Source organism: Squalius cephalus, assembly GCF_949319135.1.
Source record: "Squalius cephalus genome assembly, chromosome: 7".
NCBI lineage: Eukaryota > Metazoa > Chordata > Actinopteri > Cypriniformes > Leuciscidae > Squalius > Squalius cephalus.
The window spans coordinates 42,401,274-42,424,478 of NC_137128.1; the positions used below are offsets into that span (position 1 = coordinate 42,401,274).

Sequence of the window (23,205 nt, forward strand, 5' to 3'; positions counted from 1 at the left end):
ATGAATGGTATCATATGATAGCCTGTATGGTAATCATCATTATACATCTATCAAAGTATCATTGTAATATGAAACTTCCACCCACACTGTAAAATTACATAGTTATAACAACATATGTTTTGACATTGCTTTAACGCATCAAAATAAGTTAAGCAAAGTTAAACACGATTCAACATTCAGTTAAAAAGTCAGTTTAATGTAATTTAAGTTGAAATGACTTAAACATCCAAGTTGATTGTACTTAAAAATGTAAGGCAGCAACTTTTTCTTTTTCTACAGTAGAGCATTTACTGAAACAAAGCAATTTGGTGCAAGAGACCTTGACTAACATTATAGGCAGACTTTAGATGGAAAGAAATAAAATTATCAAAAGTAAAGTATTTGTCCCTTTTCAGATTAACATGGACTATAATGATAATAATCATTAACAACACAATAAATTCCTAATGAAAGGACTATATAATAAACTCTATTGTCACTCGTTTGCTAAAAAATAAAAATAAAAAAAAGAATGTTTTTTTTGTTGCAAAAACAATCCAGTAGTTTATTGAGATTTGCAATGTGTTCATTATTGGAGGGTCAGTTTCTTTACAACCCTCAACATCTCAAGAGCATCATCTTATGAGCATTTTCAAAAAAAAGAACAACAGAACAAATGATTGCATTACATTATAATAAAATAACAATGTAATTACTTAATAAATATGCAAATGTGTTCATTTAAAAGACCAAACAATGTGGTGATGCATGGAGACCATTTCAAACACATTAATTAACGAAACAACTCAAAACGTACAGAAAGCAACATTATTGTAGTGCTTTATTACAAACCAGGTTTTGTAATCTATCTGATGGTTGAATAATACTCTTGTTAGTGGATTCACATGAGCAGAGAGGGCAAACTCTTATGACACCATGTTAATAAATTGCCAGAAATACAGAAATGCTCCATCGCCCAATTTAGGCATAGTTAAGAAATAAAAATGACTTAACCAAGCACAACGAAGACGATATTAAAAATGGTTTGTACATAAATTTGTGCTGCTGCGGCTGATTTCAAATAAGCAGTGCATTAAACTGTAAACACACACACACAAAGTAATCTGTCTCCTATATTAACATGTAAGTGCCATCAAATCTGTCTCAAAACCCATGCTTGGCCAGAAGAAACCTTGAACCTTTGAGGCACATTAAAAGACATTGGAGCAAATGAACCATTCATAATCTTTTACTACTGAACACATCTGAACTAAAACCTCTATCTAGAGTTGTCATGTTTTAAAGAGCATTCTCCTTATAAAAACCCTCTAAACTGCCTGTCATGTTTTCCAGAGGTCGAACAAGCACTTATGGAGAGACAGATAAATAACACTGAATTCTGATAACAATAAAGAACATTTACAATGAGATACAAAAGTGCTGCATTAACTTTGATGAATGATTCAGAAATGATGACCATGCTACAATATATTATTGTCCTGAAGATGCTGAAAACAAAATGTTAAATACAATCAAATGTCATTATCGGAAACATAATTGTGCATTCTGTACACATTCCGGTTTTGTGCCATTGGAGTATTTGGTGCGTTCGTGTTTGCTGAACACACATCAAATGCATTTGTTAACAGACCAGTATTGCAATGAGAAAAATGCAGCAGTTGTTGTTGTTTTTTTAATATTCCTGTCATGTGTGCATGGGATGAATTTGATCTTACAGAAGTCCTTGTGCTGTACTTGCTCACATACAAAATAATTACAGAACAGACATGCCAGTCAGTGCGCAGACTTGCCAAGTGTCCATTTCACATCGGCTACTGAAAAAACTCTTGCCCTCAGGGGTATCCATGTCAGAGAACGAGGCTAAATGAACCACTCCTTCTTGCTCTCGTCGATGGTCTCTGTGAAGGCGGGGTCGTTGACGATGATGGCGGCGTCGGCGCAGTCGGCAGACTCCGCCCCCTTGGCCTCGTTTGTGTGGTAGGAGCCCTTGTGACGGAACATGTGACGCACCAGAAACACCAGCGTGCAGAGGATGGTGAAAATCACCACTGCGATGATGCCTACGTGAGACAGAATGATATTAAAACCATGATTGTTATGATAAATTGTTGTCAAAATCAATTTAGAAATATTGTACAGCAATGATAAGATGTCAAAGCCTATGAAAGCCTAAGTCACATATACTTCGTTGGTTGATGGGTTGTATCATCTTCACAGGCTGTTACTATTCAACAAACAATACAATAAATACAAACATTTTATAATATCCAACTTATAAAAAATGTTCAATTTTGTATATACTATTCTATAAAACTCTAAAAAGAACTCTACTCTTGTTTTTCTGGGACCGTCTTACAAAATAAGGGCCAGATTTACTAAACAGGGCAAATTATCATGAGAGCGCAATACCAATAAAGTGCAGATGGGAGTGGAAAGTTAAGCGTGTGATCTACTGACGACTCGCAAATTAAAGAACACAGACACAACTGGGTCATTATGGAAATTATCCAGTCGTGTCTGTGTTCTTTAAATTTAGCGTCGTCAGTAGATCAACGCAATCTACCAATTAGCATTTGGTTTAAGACAGGCTTTTTTGGGGCAGTAATTAATGGTGCAAACACCAGTAAATTGACTAGCGGAAACTTTAGTAAATGACCTTGCATGATTCATTTAAACATTCTCCTCCCATAAATGTTGCGTCTGAAAGGGAAACTCCTACAAATGCATAATGCAATAAGGTGAGCCGCAAAAATAACCCTGTCCATGCCTTTTCAGCGCTCATTTTTCACTGTGTCTTCAGTAAATCCTGACAGTGGTTTTTTAACGTCAAAAGAGGGTTTGCGCTGGCGCGAGCTGTGAGTAAATCTTTTTAAATCCAAGTCTTTCAAAGTTTAGCCTGATAAAAAAAAAATTTCATGAGATTAACAATTAGACAGACCAAAAGCATGTTTTACAGACAGGTTTCTCACTAACACAAATACGTTCTAAGAATGTTTTGCAAATGTTTCTACTGAGTTATGAAAACATTATTTCTGAATGTTCTCTGAACGTTCACAATGTCCAGTTTTCTAAATATTCTATAAGCGTTTTTTCTTAATTATGCGAACATTAAGGGAACATTCCATTTAGCAAACATTCTGGGATTGTTACTTTTGAAAGTTCTCTGAACATTCTAAACATTTAAAAATGTTAGACGAACTTAAATGAAAGATGTAGATCATGTTTTTGAGCTAATGTTTTGAGAACATTATTAAAGACCAGATAACGTTGAACAAACACTCATGGAAGAATGTGTGTTCATAATCATAACTTTGAAAGAACCTCGGCAGAATGTTAGGAAAGTTCTGAGAACATTCCTGTTAGCTGGGTTAGTGCTGATAACACACATCGCAAGTGCTCTGTATTGTTGTGCACACTGAAATGTAAGCATATTAAAAGCGTGATGGTATAATACTACAACAGTATATTATTTTACCTCCAATTATTGCAGAGTCTCTGTTAACACCATCACGGCTAACTTGCTCCTCGTTGAATGGAGACTGCGCACCGGCTTGAAAGAAAGAGAAAAACTTTTGTGAAAAGAGCACAGTTTTCTGACTCTAAACATTTACAATTCCCTTCAAATAATTTGTTGGCATACATGAAGTACAGACGGTCAGTGTGTTAATCTGGTGGGCAGATGAGTGAATCTTTGAGTGTTTTCTCCCTGGTGTTGGCAGGAGAGCGGATCTGAGACGAACCGTCTGCTCTTTTCATCTGCCGTCTCCACAGGCTCCAAACTACATGTTCTACAAATATCCATGAAAGCTCAAGCTATCCTCAATGTCATGAGTGCAAGCGTACACACACAAAAATAGTATGCTCGATCTAAAAGTAATTGTTACTTTAAAAATACAAGATTGCTCCTCGCCTCTCTCACCATTGCAATCTCAATTTATTTATTGTAATGACAAAAACTGTGAATTCATATTGCCATGCATTTGAGGTTTAGCTGTGTATAATGAGGTATAAAATGGTAAATAAATCAAATAAAATAGTGCGAATTGAATACAAAATATTTGCAAAATTAAAATAAAATTAGGATAAAAAACATGTAGTTAGCTTATATTTAAATAATTCAATTATAACTATTTTACTAATATTTATTATATTATTTTAATATATATATATATATATATATATATATATATATTAACAATTACAGTTATAAACTGATTAAATTAAATTATGTTTTATTATATATTTTTTTAATGTAATAATAATAATAATAATTTATTATAATGTTTTTATTATTATAATAATTTATTTTATTTTTTCTTTCATTTTAACCAGGGGTACTAAAAATAAAAACAAAGAAACTAATAATATAACTAATAAATAACTTTAGCTTATACATTTGGGATGTAAGTCTGATTATACACAAATATCAGAACTATGAACTCAAGATGAAAAATACAACTAAAGACTAAATGCTTTTTTTCATACTCAATTTCGTGCATCAAAACACATCCTCAGGCAAACAAACACATTTGTTTTTCTATCATGGTGGACACTTTTCATTATATTTATACTGAGCTAATGATACTTCCTATTCCCTAACCTTACACATAAAATTAAATCACAAATCCTAAGATGCTTGTCAACATAAGAGACAGTAAATTCAATGGAGGCACACACATGCACACACACACACACACACACACACACACACACACACACACACACACACACACACACACACACACATCAATGCAGTAATCCTCTCCACAGGGAAGAGATCACAGTTTTCCTCCAGGAAACCATGGAAAGATCTCTCCATAACAGAGTCATTCTACAGAATTATACAGAAATGATTTTCCTCCTCAAGAGTAAAACATGATGTGAAACTTCTTTCCTCAATAACTCCCCTGCCAATACAATGTTTCATTGTAATGTCAAAAAGATGTAGGAGCAAAATAAGTTTTTTTTTTTTTTTTAATCATCCTTTGGTTACCTGAATCTGGGTGCCAAGGGTCAAAGGCTGACGACATGGGTGGCACTGTGAGAGGAGACGCCCCGCAGTTGGACTCCACCAGGACTCCCTGTATGGAGGCTGTGGAGGGCAGGACGGTCCTCAGGGCGGCCTTCAGCGGGGCGATGCGGTTGAACTGCACTCTGGAGAGACAGCCCACGAACCCTGGGGTGTTATAGCGCTCTATCAACACCGGATCAATCTGACCCGTTTCTGGAAGACAAAGCCAACAGTAGCTGGATGAAACATTTCTGTGTGAGTGTTAAAGCAATAATAAAGGTTATAGGATGGGTGTCAAAAACACATTTTTTGAGCATCATTACTCCAGTCTTCAGTGTCACATGATCCTTCAGAAATCATTCTAAAATGCTGATTGGCTGCTCAAGAAACATTTCTGATTATTATCCATGTTGTGCTGCTTAATGTTTTTGTGGAAACTGTGATACATTTTCTTTAGGATGAATAGAAAGGTCAAAAGAACAACATTTATTTGAAATAGAAAGCTTTCGTAACAATATAAATATCTATACTGTCACTTCTGATCAATCTGTTGCATCCATGCTGAATAAAAGTATTAATTTCTTTAAAAACAATAAAAATACAGTCCGAATATTGTGTCAAATACTGTAATTTGCAGCAGTAATCAAATTGCTGCAGTCAATGTTTTATAAAAGCAATACAAGGTTAACAATAAAATAACTAATGCAGTATATCATGGCTTATGGCTTTTTTGATAACACTTTATTTTACAGTGTCCTTGTTACATATGTTACATGTACTTACCATAGTAATAATAGTAAATTATGCATAATTACATGCAACTAACCGTCAACCAAATCCTAATCCTACCCTAACCCTATAGTAAGTACATGTAGTTAATTATTATTGCTCAGTACTTAAATGTATCATTACACTGTAACAATGACACCTTAAAATAAAGTGTAACCAGTTTTTCTTTATATCTACAAAACTAAGACTGAAACAATACATGACACCAGAAACCAATTTTTTTTTTTACATACGTAAATGTGATCAAGTTTATGCATTTTTATATATGTGAAGAGAGAAAAAGGACTGTTCTGTTCTTTATTATCCTCAGCTTTTCTTCCAATATACTGTATTACTACACATCATAACCCAACATCCAGCAACAGAAAAAAAAACCCATCCCACCTTCATTGAGTCTTCATCTCAATGCAGAGAAAACACACTGTTATTACAATGCAGAAAAAAAAACACATATGCTAATATCTCAAATATAACGCATCGTATCAGCATGGTACCTGTTTGCGATCACAGATGTTGAACTGCGTACGTCTTGTTCCCAGCATGTAGCAGGTCTTGCGACTCTAAGCTAAACGCTTGATTTCTTCTTTCTGTTCGTCTCTTTCTCAATCTGCCTATGCGTAAACTTGACTAGCAAATTCTAGATTTCCTTCTGTTTAATCTGAAAGCGTTAAATAGCTTTTAAACAATATTCCTGAGCTGTAGATGTAGACCCATCACACTCAGCTGCTCTCTGTGTGTGTGTGTAATGCAGTTCAGAGACTTCCAGCTCATTTCTGTTAAAAAAGGTCTGCAGGAAAACCTGGAAACTGGATTTAGATCAAGAGCAAAACCCGGAGCTTCACATGATGATGTCAGGACTCACAGACAGAGTCCAGTCAAAGGAAAAGCAGAAGACTGAGACATGCATTTATATACTCTGTGGGTTATGACATTGATTTACGCTATGAGACTTCAGCCATGTTATTTTGAAATCAAATTCCTAATCAAAAATATAAAATCCTAAATGAATGAATGAATGAATTTGTCAATATAGACAGAAAAAGAAGATCTCTTTAAAATGCCATTTCTAGAGTAATACCACTGTATTTAATCATGTTTAATATATTTAATTTCATTTTATGGACCAGTGTTGAAGACTTTGTTTCCCAGAATACCAGAATCTTTGCTGAATTTGTTTGAGTTGCAGAGTTGTCCATCAAATTTAACATTATGGGTTGAGGCCAATTCAATCAAAACTTGTTTTCTTCAAAAAAAGAGACAATTAATGCTTGCAATAAATGCATTATAAAGGAATAGTTCACCCAAAAATGAAAATGATCCCATAATTTACTCACCATCAAGCCATTCTAGGAGTATGACTTTCTACTTTCAGCCGAACACAATCGGAGTTATATTAAATAATACCCTGGCTCTTCCCAGCTTTGTAATGACATTAAATTCTGCTTGAGTTTTTAAATTCTCGTTCATCAATTCTCACCTGAGCTTACAAGTCAGAACAAGTCACTCTTCCGCACACATTCCAAATTCACACTTAAAAACCACAAATAACTCTGAAAATAATGCTTACCAAAAACTTTTCCTAGGAAAATTGTCTTCACAAGGTTAAATTCTGTATCTGAGGCTTCAGGAAGAGTGTAGTCTACTGTGGGATAATGGTCCACCTTCAACACACATTCAGACTCATTAATCCAGTGAATTGTAACAGTCATTATTATCTAATAACACAGCAGATTGATCTTCATCTAGTGTCTCCACTGAGAGCGATACAGTACCTGCAGTTGAACGAGCCTGTCCATTCGGCTGATGTTGACGTTGTGAGGCTGACCGTTAGCCATGTTACGATGATTCAGGCTGATCGAGAACGGCTCCCTCAATCCTCCCAGGTTATAGCGGATCTGTAGAGTACCTGAGGGAAAAAACACAATCAATGTTTCATCAATGTTAACAGGGTTATTATAGTTAACTAAAAATAATGATTAAAATAAACAAACACAACTTATTTTATTACCAAGGTAACATTTTTCATTTTTGTTCCATTAACCCTGGGTATTCATAAACTGACGTTTCAAACTAGATATACCTAAACCCTGGGTTAACATCCTTTTTTGTATATTTGTGGAGCAGTGACATGGATTGGATAAGAGCATTGTGCATCCTCATATTATTTGTTGCAGACTAAGCTTTTTTCTGAATGAACTTTTCAGACTACAAAGGTAGGAATAAAGTCTTCTTCACTCCATATGATGCGTTTTCCTTCGGTATTTGACAGTTTTCCCCTCAATTGCTGAAATTACATTTTTTTAATTAATTTATATACAATGTTTGGAGTTTCTGTGACCGTCCAAACAACACAAATATGAGGCACGCCGCATGCTATTGGTTGTCTGTTGCTAAACATCCAGGTGTAAAATTCTAACATCACATCGTTTCACATTGTAAATGTTTGGTTGATGCGGGGTTAAAGGATTAGTTCACTTCAGAATTAAAAATTCCTGATAATTTACTCACCACCATGTCATCCAAGATATTCATTTATTTATTCATAGTCTTTCTTTCTTCAGTCGAAAAGAAATTAAGGTTTTTGAGGAAAACATTCCAGGATTTTTCTCCATATAGTGGACTTCAACGGGAACCAACAGGTTGAAGGTCCAAATTGCAGTTTCAGTGCAGCTTCAAAGGCTCTACACACGATCCCAGCCGAGGAAGAAGGGTCTTATCTAGTCAAACAATCTGTCATTTTCTAAAAAAAACTAAACATGGTTATACTTTTTAACCACAAATGCTCATCTTGCACAGCTCTGCGATGCACCACGCATTATGTAATCACATTGAAAGGTCACGTGTGACGTAGGTGGAAGTACCAACCTAGTGTTTACAAAGCGAACGTGTAAAGACAAAAGCCCCTTACAAAAAATTAAGTAAAACAACGATGTCGCACGATTTTGAAGTTGGACGAGAAAATGAGATAGAGTTTTTCGCTCTACCCCACGCGTGACGCGTGACCTTTTCAATGTGAATACGTAATGCGTGAAGTCGTGGATGTGCAAGATGAGCATTTGTGGTTAAAAATATAAATATTGTTAATTTTTATTAGAAAATGACAGATTGTGTGGCTAGATATGACCCTTCCTCCTCGGCTGGGATCGTGTAGAGTCTTTGAAGCTGCACTGAAACTGCAATTTGGACCTTCAACCCGTTGGTTCCCATTGAAGTCCACTATATGGAGAAAAATCCTGGAATGTTTTCCTAAAAAAAAAATGTTTTTTTTCAACTGAAGAAAGAAAGACATGAACATCTTGGATGACATGGGGGTGAGTAAATTATCAGGAAATTTTAAATCTGAAGTGAACTAATCCTTTAACACCGTAAAACTAGTGCAAACCCTGCTCCTTAATTACAAGTGTGAAATGTTTTTTTTGAAAGCTTGGTACAGAAGGATGAAAACCCAGGGTTAAAAATGAGCTCTAAACATGCGAACAGTCTCACCATTTTGCCGCAGCACCACGGCCAGGTAGTCCTGCGTCTTGGAGCTAATGTAGATGAGGACGGCAGGCGTGTGGGACGTACTGAAACTAAAGCTCAGCTCCTCACGGGTCAGATTACCCACAGTGCTTAGGACTCCAGACTCGCCTTCTTTAACTGCAGGAGAAGAGCTGCTCTCTGACATGAGGTCGTACCGCACCAGCGTCCCACTCTCAAAGTACCCACCAACATCTAGAATGGAGGCAGGCGACAATAAGAACAGAGCAAAACTGGGCCTAACTTGTAGTCCATGTCTGTTAGCTTTGATGTCTAATGTACTCCTTAAAGACGAGATTTGTGGGTTTAAATATTTAGTCGCTCATTATGTTACAGCCAAAACAATACTGAATTATCTATCTACTAAAATAATGGCCCATACCATCATTGCAGAAAGGCCCGTCGAAGGCGGTCAGACTGCAGTCGCACGAGTATCCGTTGTATTTCTCGATACATTTCCCTCCATTCTGGCAATGCATTCTATAGCTGCTGCAGTGACCCGAGCATCCAGGCTTCACCCCCGGTGTGACCTTTGCCCTCCCCTCAAGGTCAAGTGTCACCCCATTGACCTTTAGGGAACGAATGCAACCCAGAATACCTCTCTGCCCCCCTGAGGCTCCTAAAGAGTAACGGCAACACAGATATAATGAGATATTAGCCATAATAATAAAAACAAACAAATAAACAAACAAACAAGCAAAACATATTGTAACACTGTTTTATAATTTTTTTCTTTCTGGAGTAATTTTTTTATAAATTTCATGCTTAAGACATTATACCCTTGAAACATCTCTTTAAAATTCATTAATATATATATATATATATATATATATATATATATATATATATATATATATATACAGTATGTGTGTGTATATGTATGTATGTATATATATATATATAATATACATATATATATATATATTATTATTATTATTATTTATGCTTGCAACTAATATTTTACATTTAAAAGGGTACAAAGATTTCATGATTTCTCATTGATAAGTGCACTTAAAATAAATATTAACTAAGACTTTTTGAATTGTTATAATGAGATATTGGGGAGACAAATTTACTTTTATTATTATTATTTTGTTAATTTATTTATAATTTATGTTTATTATCTTATCTAGAGCCAAACTGACTTACTATTATTATATCAGTGTTTTTTTATTTTCATGTTTTAGTAGTTTCTTGAGTATCAGTTTCTAAATGTTTATTTCTATTTCCCCAGAAAACTTTAAGATTTTAAGATCAAAATTTTAAATAGAAAAGTTTGCATTATGTTTCACAACTTATAAAATATTATCATCATTGTAATTAGGATCATCTGCCGATCATCTGCTGGAGATCTACCCTGGAAATCCAGAGTTCTCGCGAGAGCACAAGTTGAATTTGCTCAGCGAGTTACTCTGGCGTCGAGTAATGATGCTCATTAAATATGTCCTTGTATCCGAGCTGCACCAATCACATCGGGTTATCTGATATAGGCGGGCCAGAGGCGAGCTGAACAGAAGACAACAGCGCTGTGACGTCAAAGTCATTAGTAAACATTGTAAGATGGCTATGGATGAACACCAGTTGTTTGAAACGGCTTTGGCCGCTACAATGAACGAGTTAGACTTGTTTTTTTATCTAAAAGAGGAACAGAAGACAGTGTTTCCTTTGCAAGAAGGGCGTTTTTGCTGTTTTGCCGACCGGATACGGCAAGAGTCTAATCTACCAGTTAGCTCCGCTGGTAGCTAAGTGTATGGGGCTTGTTGTGATTGGTCGTAGTGTTATCCAATTGCGTGCAGTGAGATTTTCAAATGCATGCTTGATGCCGCCCCTCGAGTTGGCCGATTTTCATTAGTCGATGCCAGACCATTAATCTTTCAGATTTAGGTCTGGATTTCCAGGCTACTGGAGATCTTACCTACAAACAGCTGACTGAAGAGCTGTAGGCGTGTGTGGCCCTGATGCGGGGCTGACCGCACCTCCCTGTGCAGCTTGTCCAATCGCAGAACAGCCTCTTTAATATTCCGCTCCGCCTCCACCCTGTGCCACTGGTCATCATTGAGGGGTGTAGATGAGCGTACGATTAACTCCACAGGCCCGTTGCCCACATCGAATGAGAACGACACCACTGTAGCAGCTGTGGAAAGCAGTGTTGTTCTCGTTAACTAAGCTAAACTATTCATAATGGTTTTTGGTAATTGAAATAAAGCTGAAATAAAATAAAAAATTACTAAAATAAAACTGAATTTTTATTTTTTACAGCAAAATAGAAATAAAAAACTAATAAAAAGCTCAACAAAATTACTAAGACTCAAAATCAAATTAAAATAAAAATATAAAAAAATATAAAAATAAAAGCTAATTCAAAATATGAATAAATACTATAATAGTATAGTATCTCACTTTCTCTGAAGGGAAGATAACAGTGATTTACAACAACCCTACTCAAGACGAGGTGCTTAAAATATGTGGTCCTCTACATGCGAGCTTACATTTGAGTTCCAAGCGAATGAAATCTGGATTTCCCAGGTTTTCCAGAAAGACACCATGTGAGGCTGAAGTCTTAAAATAGAAGGAAATGTCTGCGCTGGTCTCGGCTTTGAAGGTGGGAAAATGAAGATAAGATGCAGGTGTGTTGAATGACGCTGCGTTCCAGTAGTGACCTATAAAAGAAACACACCGACAACTCAGTAGATGTCTTGGTTTTGTTTTTGGGGTTTACTAGAAAAGATTTTCATGCTTGAATGTTCAAAAAACATATACAAAGTTCTGTCACGAAACTCTAAATGGCTCAGGCTGATAGGTCTGTCTATAGGGCACAGCTGATTGGTTCCTGCTGTATCAGTAGCCAATGAGCTTGCTTGGTCAACCTTCAAATATGGTTAGCATTTGCCTTAGTGCAGTTAACATATTTTGATAATTTGATTTCATCAATTTTAAAGGTACTTTATAATTAGTTTTGTGGATAGGCCTGTGTTTGTTTCTGTGATCGGACCAAGAACGGATGTCGATCCAAGAACACGTCCTACTTGGCTAAACTATGTTACTACATTTGAGAGCATGACTGCACTTACGATCTCCTTGGCAGCGGAGCGGCCCGACAGTGAGTTTGGCTTCGGATCCAGAGCGGTGTATATCGCCAACCACTACCTGACTGACAGGCAGATGGTCCTTGTACATCAACACTCCAGCGTCCTCTTTCCTGGAGGAACAAACACAGGCAGAGGAAGAATTATGGACCACAAGGGGGCAACATAGCATTGTACAATGCAGCAGACATGGGATATGTTCAAACTGGGATTTTGTAGTGTACTGCATACTGCATAGTACAAAGTACTGCATTAAAAAAATATAACTTTTATAATGACTTAGTTAACATTTTTTTGCCGAAATTTCCTTTTAATTCACTGATTCAAGGAGGAGATATTAAAAACAGTTGTTGTTTATGAAAGGTGAAGTTGAGCGGATTGCATTGGAGATGCAGTATCTATCATGCATATGGAAAATTTGCACACTGTGCACAATATACACTACAGTTCAAAGGTTTGAGTTCAGTTAGATTTGTTTTTGAAAGAAATATGTTTGAAAGAATATGTTTATTCAGTAAGGATGCATTCAATTGATCAAAAGTGAAAGTAAAGACGTTTATATTGTTATAAAAGATTTCTATTTCAAATAAATGCTGTTCTTTTGAACTTTCTATTCAGCAAAGAATCATGAAAAAATGCATCACGGTTTCCAGATAAAACGTAAGCAGCACAACTGTTTTCAATAATAAGAAGAAATGTTTCTTGAGCAATAAATCAGCATATTAGAATGATTTCTGAAGGATCATGTGACACTGAAGACTGGAGTAATGATGCTGAAAATTCAAAAAAGAGCATTTAGCAATATATAAAAAAATTCTATTTTAAATTGTAATAATATCTCACAATATTTCCGGTTTTACTGTATTTTTATTTTTTTATCAAATAAATGCAGCCTTGATGAGCATAAGAGAAAACATTAAAACATCGTTTAACTTTTGAACCACAGGGTGCAATGTTGCATATTGCAAAAATACTGTTTTGCAAACTATATACTATTACAAATGGTAGTATGCAATTCCAAACAAGCTCTGGATGATCAAACCATTAAATTTAACAGTAAGAGGCCACCAGGTTTGTATACAGCTGGCTTTTCTTTATGTCTTCTGAATGCCATCTAATCGTGTAAGTCCTACAAGTTTCCTTAAAGGGGTGGTATAATCCCCTTTTCACAAAATGTAAAATAAGTCCTTGATGTCCCCAGAGTGTGTATGTGAAGTTTTAGCTCAAAATACCCCACAGATATTTTATATAAGCTGTACAATAATATAAATGTTATATAAAATTGTACATTTTTGAGGGTGAGCAAAAACGCACCATTTTGTGTCTGTTCCTTTAAATGCAAATGAGCTGCTGCTCCCGGCACAGGGGGCGGAGCTTCAACAGCTTGCACTCACAGACATGCACTGAAAATTTCTAAAACTTTTAGCCTTTTATGTTCAAACCGGATTCAGACAATGATGAAGTGACAACATGTAGAATGCAACAAGACATTTCTGAATGGTTAGTTGATGAATTTATGTAGCTTATGTGTAGTTATCTTCTAGTCATTGATTAGCATATTCTGTCTTGATAATCTATAAATCCTGTTCCCGGGGGCGGGGTTTATGTAAATTTTAGGGTTAGTGATGTCACTAACCCTGGAGGAATGTCGTGTAGTCCCTACCAGCCGTTTGTTGTAGTCCTTAAAAGGCGATTTCTTTAAAAGAAAATATCTCCCTTTGCTTTGAACGTTGAGCTTCGTAACTTTGCAGATGTTGTTTATGATCAAACAGCAACATTACACAATAACTAAAGTTAGAAAAGTGTAATCATAATCAACCACCCCTTTAACCAAAACAAGAACAGACTAAGATCTCACCATTGTCTCAGATCCGCATCACAGTTGCAGTAGTATCTGGGATCTGTGCAGTTGCGTTCAATGCCACAGGCACATTTCTGCACGCCAGGTCCTGAGCCGCCCCAGTAGAGGTGCTTCTCGTTCCCCCTGCCGACCCACCACGTGGACGGAGAACCGTCTAAAACACAGGGAAAATGAATGCCTAAAACTTTGAGCAATTAAACTTTCCTCTTGGAGTTGTTAGTTTTTACCACATCCATTTACCTGGCGTGTTGAGCAGGTGTGATCTGTAGCACATGTACGCCACATTCTGCTCACAGAGCTCAGCACTGCTGGTCACGGCGTTCATCTGAACCACAAAAACATGAGCAGGTCTGAGAGTCAGCATCTGTTGTTCAGATATAACAGCGTTTATTGTTCAATTCACACTGTTTTAAGCGTCACCTGTTCAACAGACATGCTGTAATTGAGCGTGAGCACAGTCTTGTCTTCGGGTCCTGAACCCGCTGCCACAGAACTCTGAGCTGGAAGGTCATTCACAATGGTTGTCCACACCTTGTCTTCTGAAATACACACATACACAGGTGTACCCCTCAGTGAGTATTCAAGTATTGATTTTTTTTGTTTTGTTAGAAATAACTGGATGTATTTATTGTTAAATGAGTAATATATTTTAGAATGTTAGTTAAGGCTTCTTGCACCAAAAACAGTCATAATTTGTTCATTTAGTAATTCAGTCATTTTTGGTACCTAAGGTCACATGATGTGTAAATGTGGGTGATTATGTGTTCATTTATTCACTGTTATGACAATGAATATAATTAACACATGATATGAATATTTAACTGAACTTAAGATGTGCGTGCTTCACGTGATCCTGCTGATATTCTGTTTTGTTTTAAATGTATTTAAATTAGGGCTGTCAAAAGATTAATCGCGATTAATCACATCCAAAATAAAAGTTTGTTTTTAATAATATATGTGTGTGTACTGTGTATAATTAAATTTGTATATATAAATACACACACATGCATGTATATATTTAAGAAAAATTTGTTATTTATATATAAAAAAAATTATATTTATTTATAATATAAACTATATAAATATATATACAGTATATGTATGCAAATATTTCTTAAATATATACATGCATGTGTGTATTTATATATACTAAATAATTATACACAGTACACACACATATATTATGTAAACACAAACTTTTATTTTGGATGCGATTAATCGTGATGAATCTTTTGACAGCCCTAATTTAAATATATTTGTATTTAAATGTATTATACACTTTTTGATATAAACTTATATAAATTTACTGTGTATAAATATATATATTTATATAAAATGCACATATATAAAGTGTATATATAATACATTAACTATGGGGCTGTTGAATGCTTGAATCTGATTGGTTGACCAATGTTCTAAGGTGTGCAATTATTTTCAGGGAAATGCACGGCTAAAGTAGTTCCAGGCAGGTCTTGACCGCATTACAGTTCCATATCACTTCGCCAAATGATTTCAGTAATTTCAAAGGTCTTTACAGCCTACAAGAGCAGAAGAACCAAAACCCACATCGACACTGACCAGCAAATAAATGAAACGACAAATTATTTCCGTGTTTTCCCCCACAAAATTACATTTTATTATGTACGGAAAGCACATACTCTCTTTCTCTCGCTCAAACACACACACATACAGTACGGACACACACTTGCACAGAAATGTGTTGTCAGCGCTGCTCTGATGATTTTATCAGTAAAATAGTTTAGCAAATTAAAAGCTACATGACATTTCTCACTAGCGAGGTAGTAACGCCACTGTTCTTGAAGCAGATACACTTACAGTTTCGCTATTAGTAGAGACGCTGCTGCTGAAAACTGTTGAGAGACGCACAGACTCAGGTAATTCACACATGCTTAATTTCTCTCTCTCTCTCTCTAATACCTGCATTAATAACTGCATTAGCCATGTTACTAGCTCTAAAATGACGATTTGAAATTAGCAATGGAGGCGTGGGATAAAATGCGTAAGAAATTAGTCCTACACACAAGAGCATTTTAAGGGAAAAACCCTGACAAATATCTTGAAATACATCATCTGAACCATATCTTAAGGTGTGGTAACCATAAGTGGAATAATTGACGACATGCCGTTGAATTATTAGAAAATAAGGCACACCTGAGGTGTAATGGCAACTCTGCTTCGGAGTAACCATAACTCTTTGAGTCATTATTTTCTAACAATTCAACAGCCCGCCATCAATTATTCCTTACTTATTACATTATTATACATTATAATACGTGTGTGTGTGTATTTATACTGTATGTATGTATTTAAATATATATGTGTATTTAAATGTATCTATTTTTAAATGTATTTTATACACCCTTTTAATGTTTATATATATCAATATCAATATACTATATAATTTTTTTTTTTCAACACAATTTAGACTATGCTTACCCCTGTATTTAGTGTTGTTCACCTGTGATAAGATCTTCCGAGACAGATAGGATTTTTGATTATTTTTTATCACATGACCCTTTTAGATGCTGTTTGTCTGGGAGAGCCTAATCCAGTTAACTACAGACAAACTGAAATGCTAGTCTAGTCACCCGTTAGCTTGTTAACATCAGTGAATTTCATATGTGTTTGGTGGTTCTAACCCATCATATTGCAGGTGACTCTGAATGGCTGAAGGGGTCCGCTGCCGTCCGGATCGATCCAGTATGTGTCTGAGCTTCGGCCCAAGTGTTTGTACTCCTCACATGACTGCTCGTACACAGCTGCAGAAACACACAGCGTAAGCATCAAAACAGCCACCACTGCAAAAAAAATCTACAATGCTTCATTTCTGAGAACCAGTCAGCTAAATAAATACAAAATAAAATAAATATACCAGCAACTGGATAATTGATAAAATGGATAATTCCAAAGCAAAAATGTCTATTCTCTAAAGGTTCTTTGCATGCACTGTAAGGTTCAATAAAGGAGTTTGATTTATGGTTCTTTGGAGATGATAAAAGATCATTATGATGATTCATTACAGGTTCTTCAGATCAGTTTATTATGTGTTCTTTAGGACACCAGTACACTGATGGTTTTCCAAAGAACTAGAGAAGTTATTTGTGGAGCTCAAAATGGTCTCCTTCGCCACCAGACACTGCTTTTATAACATTTTATAGCATTGTTTGAGTCTATTGGGCCTGTTGTACAACATAGCAGCGGTTTGTAATAAACAAGTGTCAAAATAAGCTCAAATAAAAGTGGGCAATATGATTTGAGATGGCTTACAGTTGTGGCAGGTGGCACCAGAGTATCCAGTGCCTTCACATGCACATTTAAACGTGTTTCCAGTTTGAGAGCACTTTCCTCCATGTTCACAGTAGTTTGGCACACACCTGGAGAGAAAGAGACAGCGAGAGAGAGAGATTAAAGATACTGTAAAGTTCTTTGTAGCTCTATAAAGCCTCATTTTTACAGTCCTTAAGTCCTGTCTGCTAAAGATCCTGATCCTGCATGTTAACATTCGACCTGATCAAATGGGGGCAGGACACGTGATGGAGCTTTGAGGAAGTCCTGCTGAAGTGAGTTAGATGTGGCTTACATAACTTTCCCAAAGAGGCTTCACAGCTCTGAAAGTCCTCATGACTCTAATAAAGCAATCAGTGGTATGGCTCGAGAAATGTCTTTTTGAGAGACTGAACAAAAAAAAAAAAAACAATCAAAATACAGCAGTGGCTTTGATCAGAACATTGCGATCAAAGGCAAACATCTGTTCTACATTTGTTTGCAGAGTCATCTCTGAGAGTGCAGTGCAGCGGGTCCATGAATGAATATGGATGGGTACGGGGGGACTGACTTTCTCGCAAAAGGGACGTGACATTACCATTTGAAAAGCAATGCTGAAATGAGAGTGCATTTTGACTTTTACAAAGCAGAATATGCATAAATCTGTAAAATAGTTTGAGTGGTTATGCAAATTTACATCAGGTCTCTCCATCAGTGCATGTCTATACTGAAAATCAATTACCTGTCTATGATGGCACACATATCCAGACTGACGTTCTCAAAGCTACCCAGCATGCCTTGCTCCACAGATTGCAAGTCGACCAACTGTTCGTCGACATGTATGAGCTGCATGCAGCCCTGAAAGGAGCGCTGTGATGGAGAAAGGTCAGTCCGCGGGAAGTATCCTGCACATGGCAAACAAGGAAATTAAAACCTGTAATCTCAGACGTGCAGTCATGCAAAGCAGATCAAGTGTGCCCAATAAGATGCTGACAATACATTATTTTAACATTTGACGTACAAAAAAGCGAGGTGTTTCCTACGATTACCTCCGAAAAAATAATCTCCACCAGTCCTGATCTGAATGGGGAGGGCAGCTCTCACTGTGGACATCTCGTCTCCATTAATGGTCAACATGGCAATGCTCTCAAGTGCCAGGAAGTGAACGTTGTGCCATTGTCCATCATTAAGACCAGAACCTGCACAGCCAAATTACCTCCATGAGCAAAAGTCAGACTCTTAAAATCATACTTTAGGTTTTTTGTGTATGTGTGGGTTTTTTTTTGTCCATGTTTCACTGGTCAATACACTGTTGGGTTAGATGTTGATATGTGATAAATAACGTGTTTTAAATGGCTGCTAGGCTGTTGCTACAGGGATACTAAGAAGTTCTGATTGTTCTGGGTGGTTGCCAAGGTGTTGCTATGCAGATGCTAAGGTGTTTTAAAGGCTGCTATGGTGTTGCTACAGATATACAAGAGGTTCTGAGTGTTTTTAGAGTGTTGCTATAGTGTTTTGAATGGTTGCTATCATGCTACTATGCAGTTTCTAGGGTGTTCTGGGTGATTGCCAAGGTGTTGCTATGCAGATGCTAAGGTGTTTTAAAGGCTGCTATGGTGTTGCTACAGATATACAAGAGGTTCTGAGTGTTTTTAGAGTGTTGCTATAGTGTTTTGAATGGTTGATATCATGCTACTATGCAGTTTCTAGGGTATTCTGGGTGGTTGTCAAGGTGTTGCTATGCAGATGTTAAGGTGTTTTAAATGGCTGCTATGGTGTTGCTACAGGGATGCTAGAGGTCCTGAGTGTTTTTAGTGTTTTGCTATGGTGTTCTGAATTGTTGATATCATGCTGCTATGCAGTTTCTAGGGTGTTCTAGGTGGTTGCCAAGGTGTTGCTATGCAGATGCTAAGGTGTTTTAAATAGCTGATATGGTGTTGCTACTGGAATGCTAGAGGTTCTGAGCGTTTAAGTGTGTTGCTATGGTGCTTTGATCGCTTGATTGCTTTAATGCTGCTATGCAATTTCTAGGGTTCTCTGGGTGGCTGCCAAGGTGTTGCTATGTGGATGCTAAGATGTTCTAAATGGCTGCTAAGGTGTTGCTACAGGGATGTTGAGGTGTTCTTAGTGTTTTAAATGCATTGTTATATGTTGCTACGGTGTTATGGATGGTTGCTAGAGTGTTGCTATATGGATGCCAAGGAAATAAAATACCAGTGGAAGCTGAAACTAAAGAAAGTCTAGAGATTGAGAGAGCTCTCAGTGTGCGTTTTCAGTTGTAATGTTACCTGAGGATATGTCCACACGTGTATTCTTGCCCAGCGCGACGTACATGTGAACAGTAACTTTACCCTCCACCAGGCTGACCTCCACCCCTCCAGGCATGAGTGGTGTAAAGAACAGCAGACCGCTGGGATTCCATGTCCGAAACTGAAGTCTGACCGACACTGTGTCTGCGTCAGTCCGACCCGGAAGCTGCAAGGAGCTGGTGGAGTTAAAGAAGGCAGGGAACGTGCGTGATTCCGTGCAAGAGAACGTCAGGTTATGCTGGAATGGGAACAGCACACATAAAAATGAACATTTCTAATGACAGTGGAAATTAAGGGGTTTAACACACAGCACTGCAGGAATGATCACAAACTTTACAGCAGAATTTCAGAGGACAGATTCATTTGGTCATAGTAAGAGGGAGGTTTATTCAGGAAACCTGGATAGTTCACATCAGGACTATACTGGAAAATCCAGCTAAAACCTGTTTAAGGTGGTAGCTGGTTTTGTGATGTTTCTAGCTAGTCCACACTGGTCTACATGGTGGAAATACCAGCCAGTGGGCCTGGTTGGTCAAGTCAAGCTGTTTAAAGCGTAACTCTCGCCAAAATTGAACCTAGGCTCTTTTTGTTAATCTACCCGAGTCAAACTTTCGTGTAAAAACATAATTAGAATGGAAACGCCACTTTTAAGATTGACCGTATTTTCATTTTAGGTCAAAATGCCTTTTGAATGGGAGTGCATGGGGCACTTCTATGATAGCACCAAAAGATCGACTACTTTTGACTGACAAAATTTCAGCCACCGGAAACACTAACTGATAAAGTGAGTCGTACAAAACCTTTCTTTTTAGTAAACTTTGTGTACACAAACAATGTAGTCAATGCTCAAGTTCATGTGTAGAGCCCCTGGTGATACTTCGAGCAAAGTTTTATGTTGTGTCGAGCCTTCTCAGTGTTTTAAAAATAGCGTGCCCCAAGCACTCCCATTCAAAAGGCATTTTGACCTAAAACGAAAATACGGTCAATCTTAAAAGTGGCGTTTTCATTATAATTATGCTTTTACACGAAAGTTTGACTCGGGTAGATTGACAAAAAGAGCCTAGGTTTAATTTAAGATGGCAGACTACCTTGGACTGGGAAAAGCAGCTACCATGTTTCAAAACTCCACTCAATCACCTTAAACTGGCACGACCTAGATTTTCCAGCACAGAAAGGGACTGTGGACAATAACCGGCAGTCATTATGAAGTCATTGTGAATAATCACAGAACACACACAGTGACAGCACTTCTCACTTCACGTCTGTCCTCACACACAGAGCATTGTGGGAAAGGGAAGGAGATTTCTGTTTATGACTGAGGTTAGTGCAGGGAGAGGAACTGTATCTATAGGATATTTCATGTGAGATATAAAAGCCGCAAACCTTTGGGAGCTGAGATTACTGTAAACAATACAAAAAATCGAATTAGAACAATCATCGAAAAAATAACAGAATGCCTAAAATCTGTATTAAGAAAGCAAATGGGGTCGTTTCTTATTTCTTGTAAACTGTAACCAGAAGTAATTAAAACTTTTAGAGCAGTGGTTCTAAGGGGCTTGGGTATAAGATAAAACATATAAAACAAAACAGCTAAAAATTAATAACCTTTCAGTGAATAGTTCTTAAAAGAACCATTTTCCCCTTAGTGTTAAGGACATTTGAATATTTTTTTTATTTTTAAAACATTTGTTTTCACTATAAAGAACCTTTTGTGCAATGGAAAGGTTCCATGAATATTTCATGGACATGTCATATAAATGCATTATTGAACCCTGAAGAACATTCAGTTTTTGAATCTTTTGAAATTACAAAATTGTTTTGATTTTAATATAATTCAAATATATTTTTATATAATTATTGAATTATTAAAGAATTTGGTAACACTTTAGTTTAGGGTCCAATTCTCAAGTTGCTTATTAGCATGCATATTACTAGGATATTGGCTGTTTATTAGTACTTATAAAGCACATATTAATGCCTTATTCTGTATGACCATATTCTACATCCCTCATTTCAACCAAATACCTAAACTTATCAACTACCTTACTAACTATTAATAAGCAGTGATTAGGACTTTATTGAGCCAAAAGTCATAGTTAATAGTTAGTTGATAGTGAGACTTGGACCCTAAACTAAAGTGTGACCAAGAATTTAATTTAATGTATTTATTAATAAATTAGTGAATATATTGACAGTCCTGGTTTCTGTAAATAAAAAAAATATTTTGACAATGGGGGAGTCAAATAGGTTGAGGAGTGCTGTTTTAGAGTAACGTAATACCCAATAACAGCAATTCCTCTGAACAGCCACTGAATTATCTCCACGAGACATTGGAGAGCTCTGCAGTGTTCATTTGATAAAAATAGACATGTAAATTTGGCACGTACAAAGCTGGAGGTGTCTACTTTTCTCCTGCGTGCGAGGTTAGTGATGTTGTCCCCGTTGTAATGAATGGCCTCCATGCAGCCGATGTAGTTTTCTCTGGCCCCTGAGCTGGGCTTGGCAGACACTGGCATCCCTCCAAATGTAATCTGGGAATAGACATTGAAGTGCAGTGAAAGTGAGGGAAACATTTACCATCTATAATACAGACAGCAAAACATTCATCTTATCCAATCTTATCTGTCTGAATAAATGCCACACAGTGAACGAAATAATATGTGTGCTAAAGACCCAGTTCCCGGTAGCATTGGGGTAAGATGATTAAACAGAGCGGGGGAGAGGTGTAAATGGAACATGAGAGATTATTACATAATATGCAAATATATAATTGTTTTAATGGCTATTATGTGATCTTAAAGGCATAGCTTACCACAAAATCTTGACATTGCATGTTTTCAATTCAGAAATTCTGCCTTAAAGTCCCCATGAAATCAAAATGGACAATTCTTGTTTGTTATGGAATACTCTAGTATTTATTATAAATGATCTATCCGTGCATCATTATTTATTTAACCCTTAAACAGGCAAGAGTAGAAAATGATAAGCAACAAATAATTTCATGTCATTTTTTATATCATCTGGACTTAAGTAAATCATATCCAAAAGAATTTTTGAAAAATGTTATGTATTTTGGATTTTATGAGTTATGACTCCCAGATCACATTGCCTGTTTAGGGTATAAAAAAGGACCAAATCTATAACTGTAACTGCCATTGCATGTTTAAAACAATTATATCCTATACTTCTACTCATATAATGTTGACATATTATATATCATTGGAAAGCTTACAAACTCAGCCTGTGAAAACCATTTTGAAATCGGACATTGCGTTACCATAAAAATGGTAAAAAAAAATTGGTAAAATGGTAAAAAATGTTGGATTTAGGTCAAGCTGACTAATT

The 23,205-nt window shown here is 36.5% G+C and overlaps 1 protein-coding gene across 1 annotated transcript in view; it reads right to left on the reverse strand.

Moving 5' to 3' along the window:
• Window positions 1-389: 389 nt before the first annotated feature.
• cntnap2b (contactin associated protein 2b) overlaps window positions 390-23,205 on the reverse strand; it is a 42,654-nt gene continuing 19,838 nt past the window's right edge. The window contains exons 7-25 of the mRNA XM_079877553.1: window positions 22,248-22,391; window positions 19,840-20,098; window positions 18,601-18,750; window positions 18,294-18,456; window positions 17,555-17,661; window positions 16,927-17,046; window positions 14,687-14,805; window positions 14,507-14,591; window positions 14,264-14,420; window positions 12,391-12,518; window positions 11,809-11,979; window positions 11,235-11,453; window positions 9,702-9,938; window positions 9,287-9,514; window positions 7,573-7,706; window positions 7,368-7,461; window positions 4,994-5,224; window positions 3,476-3,550; window positions 390-2,060 (exon numbers count right to left, since the gene is read on the reverse strand). Coding sequence (XP_079733679.1) covers window positions 1,861-2,060; window positions 3,476-3,550; window positions 4,994-5,224; window positions 7,368-7,461; window positions 7,573-7,706; window positions 9,287-9,514; window positions 9,702-9,938; window positions 11,235-11,453; window positions 11,809-11,979; window positions 12,391-12,518; window positions 14,264-14,420; window positions 14,507-14,591; window positions 14,687-14,805; window positions 16,927-17,046; window positions 17,555-17,661; window positions 18,294-18,456; window positions 18,601-18,750; window positions 19,840-20,098; window positions 22,248-22,391 — 3,021 coding nt within the window. The 3' untranslated portion in view covers window positions 390-1,860. The remainder of the gene's footprint in view (window positions 2,061-3,475; window positions 3,551-4,993; window positions 5,225-7,367; window positions 7,462-7,572; window positions 7,707-9,286; window positions 9,515-9,701; window positions 9,939-11,234; window positions 11,454-11,808; window positions 11,980-12,390; window positions 12,519-14,263; window positions 14,421-14,506; window positions 14,592-14,686; window positions 14,806-16,926; window positions 17,047-17,554; window positions 17,662-18,293; window positions 18,457-18,600; window positions 18,751-19,839; window positions 20,099-22,247; window positions 22,392-23,205) is intronic.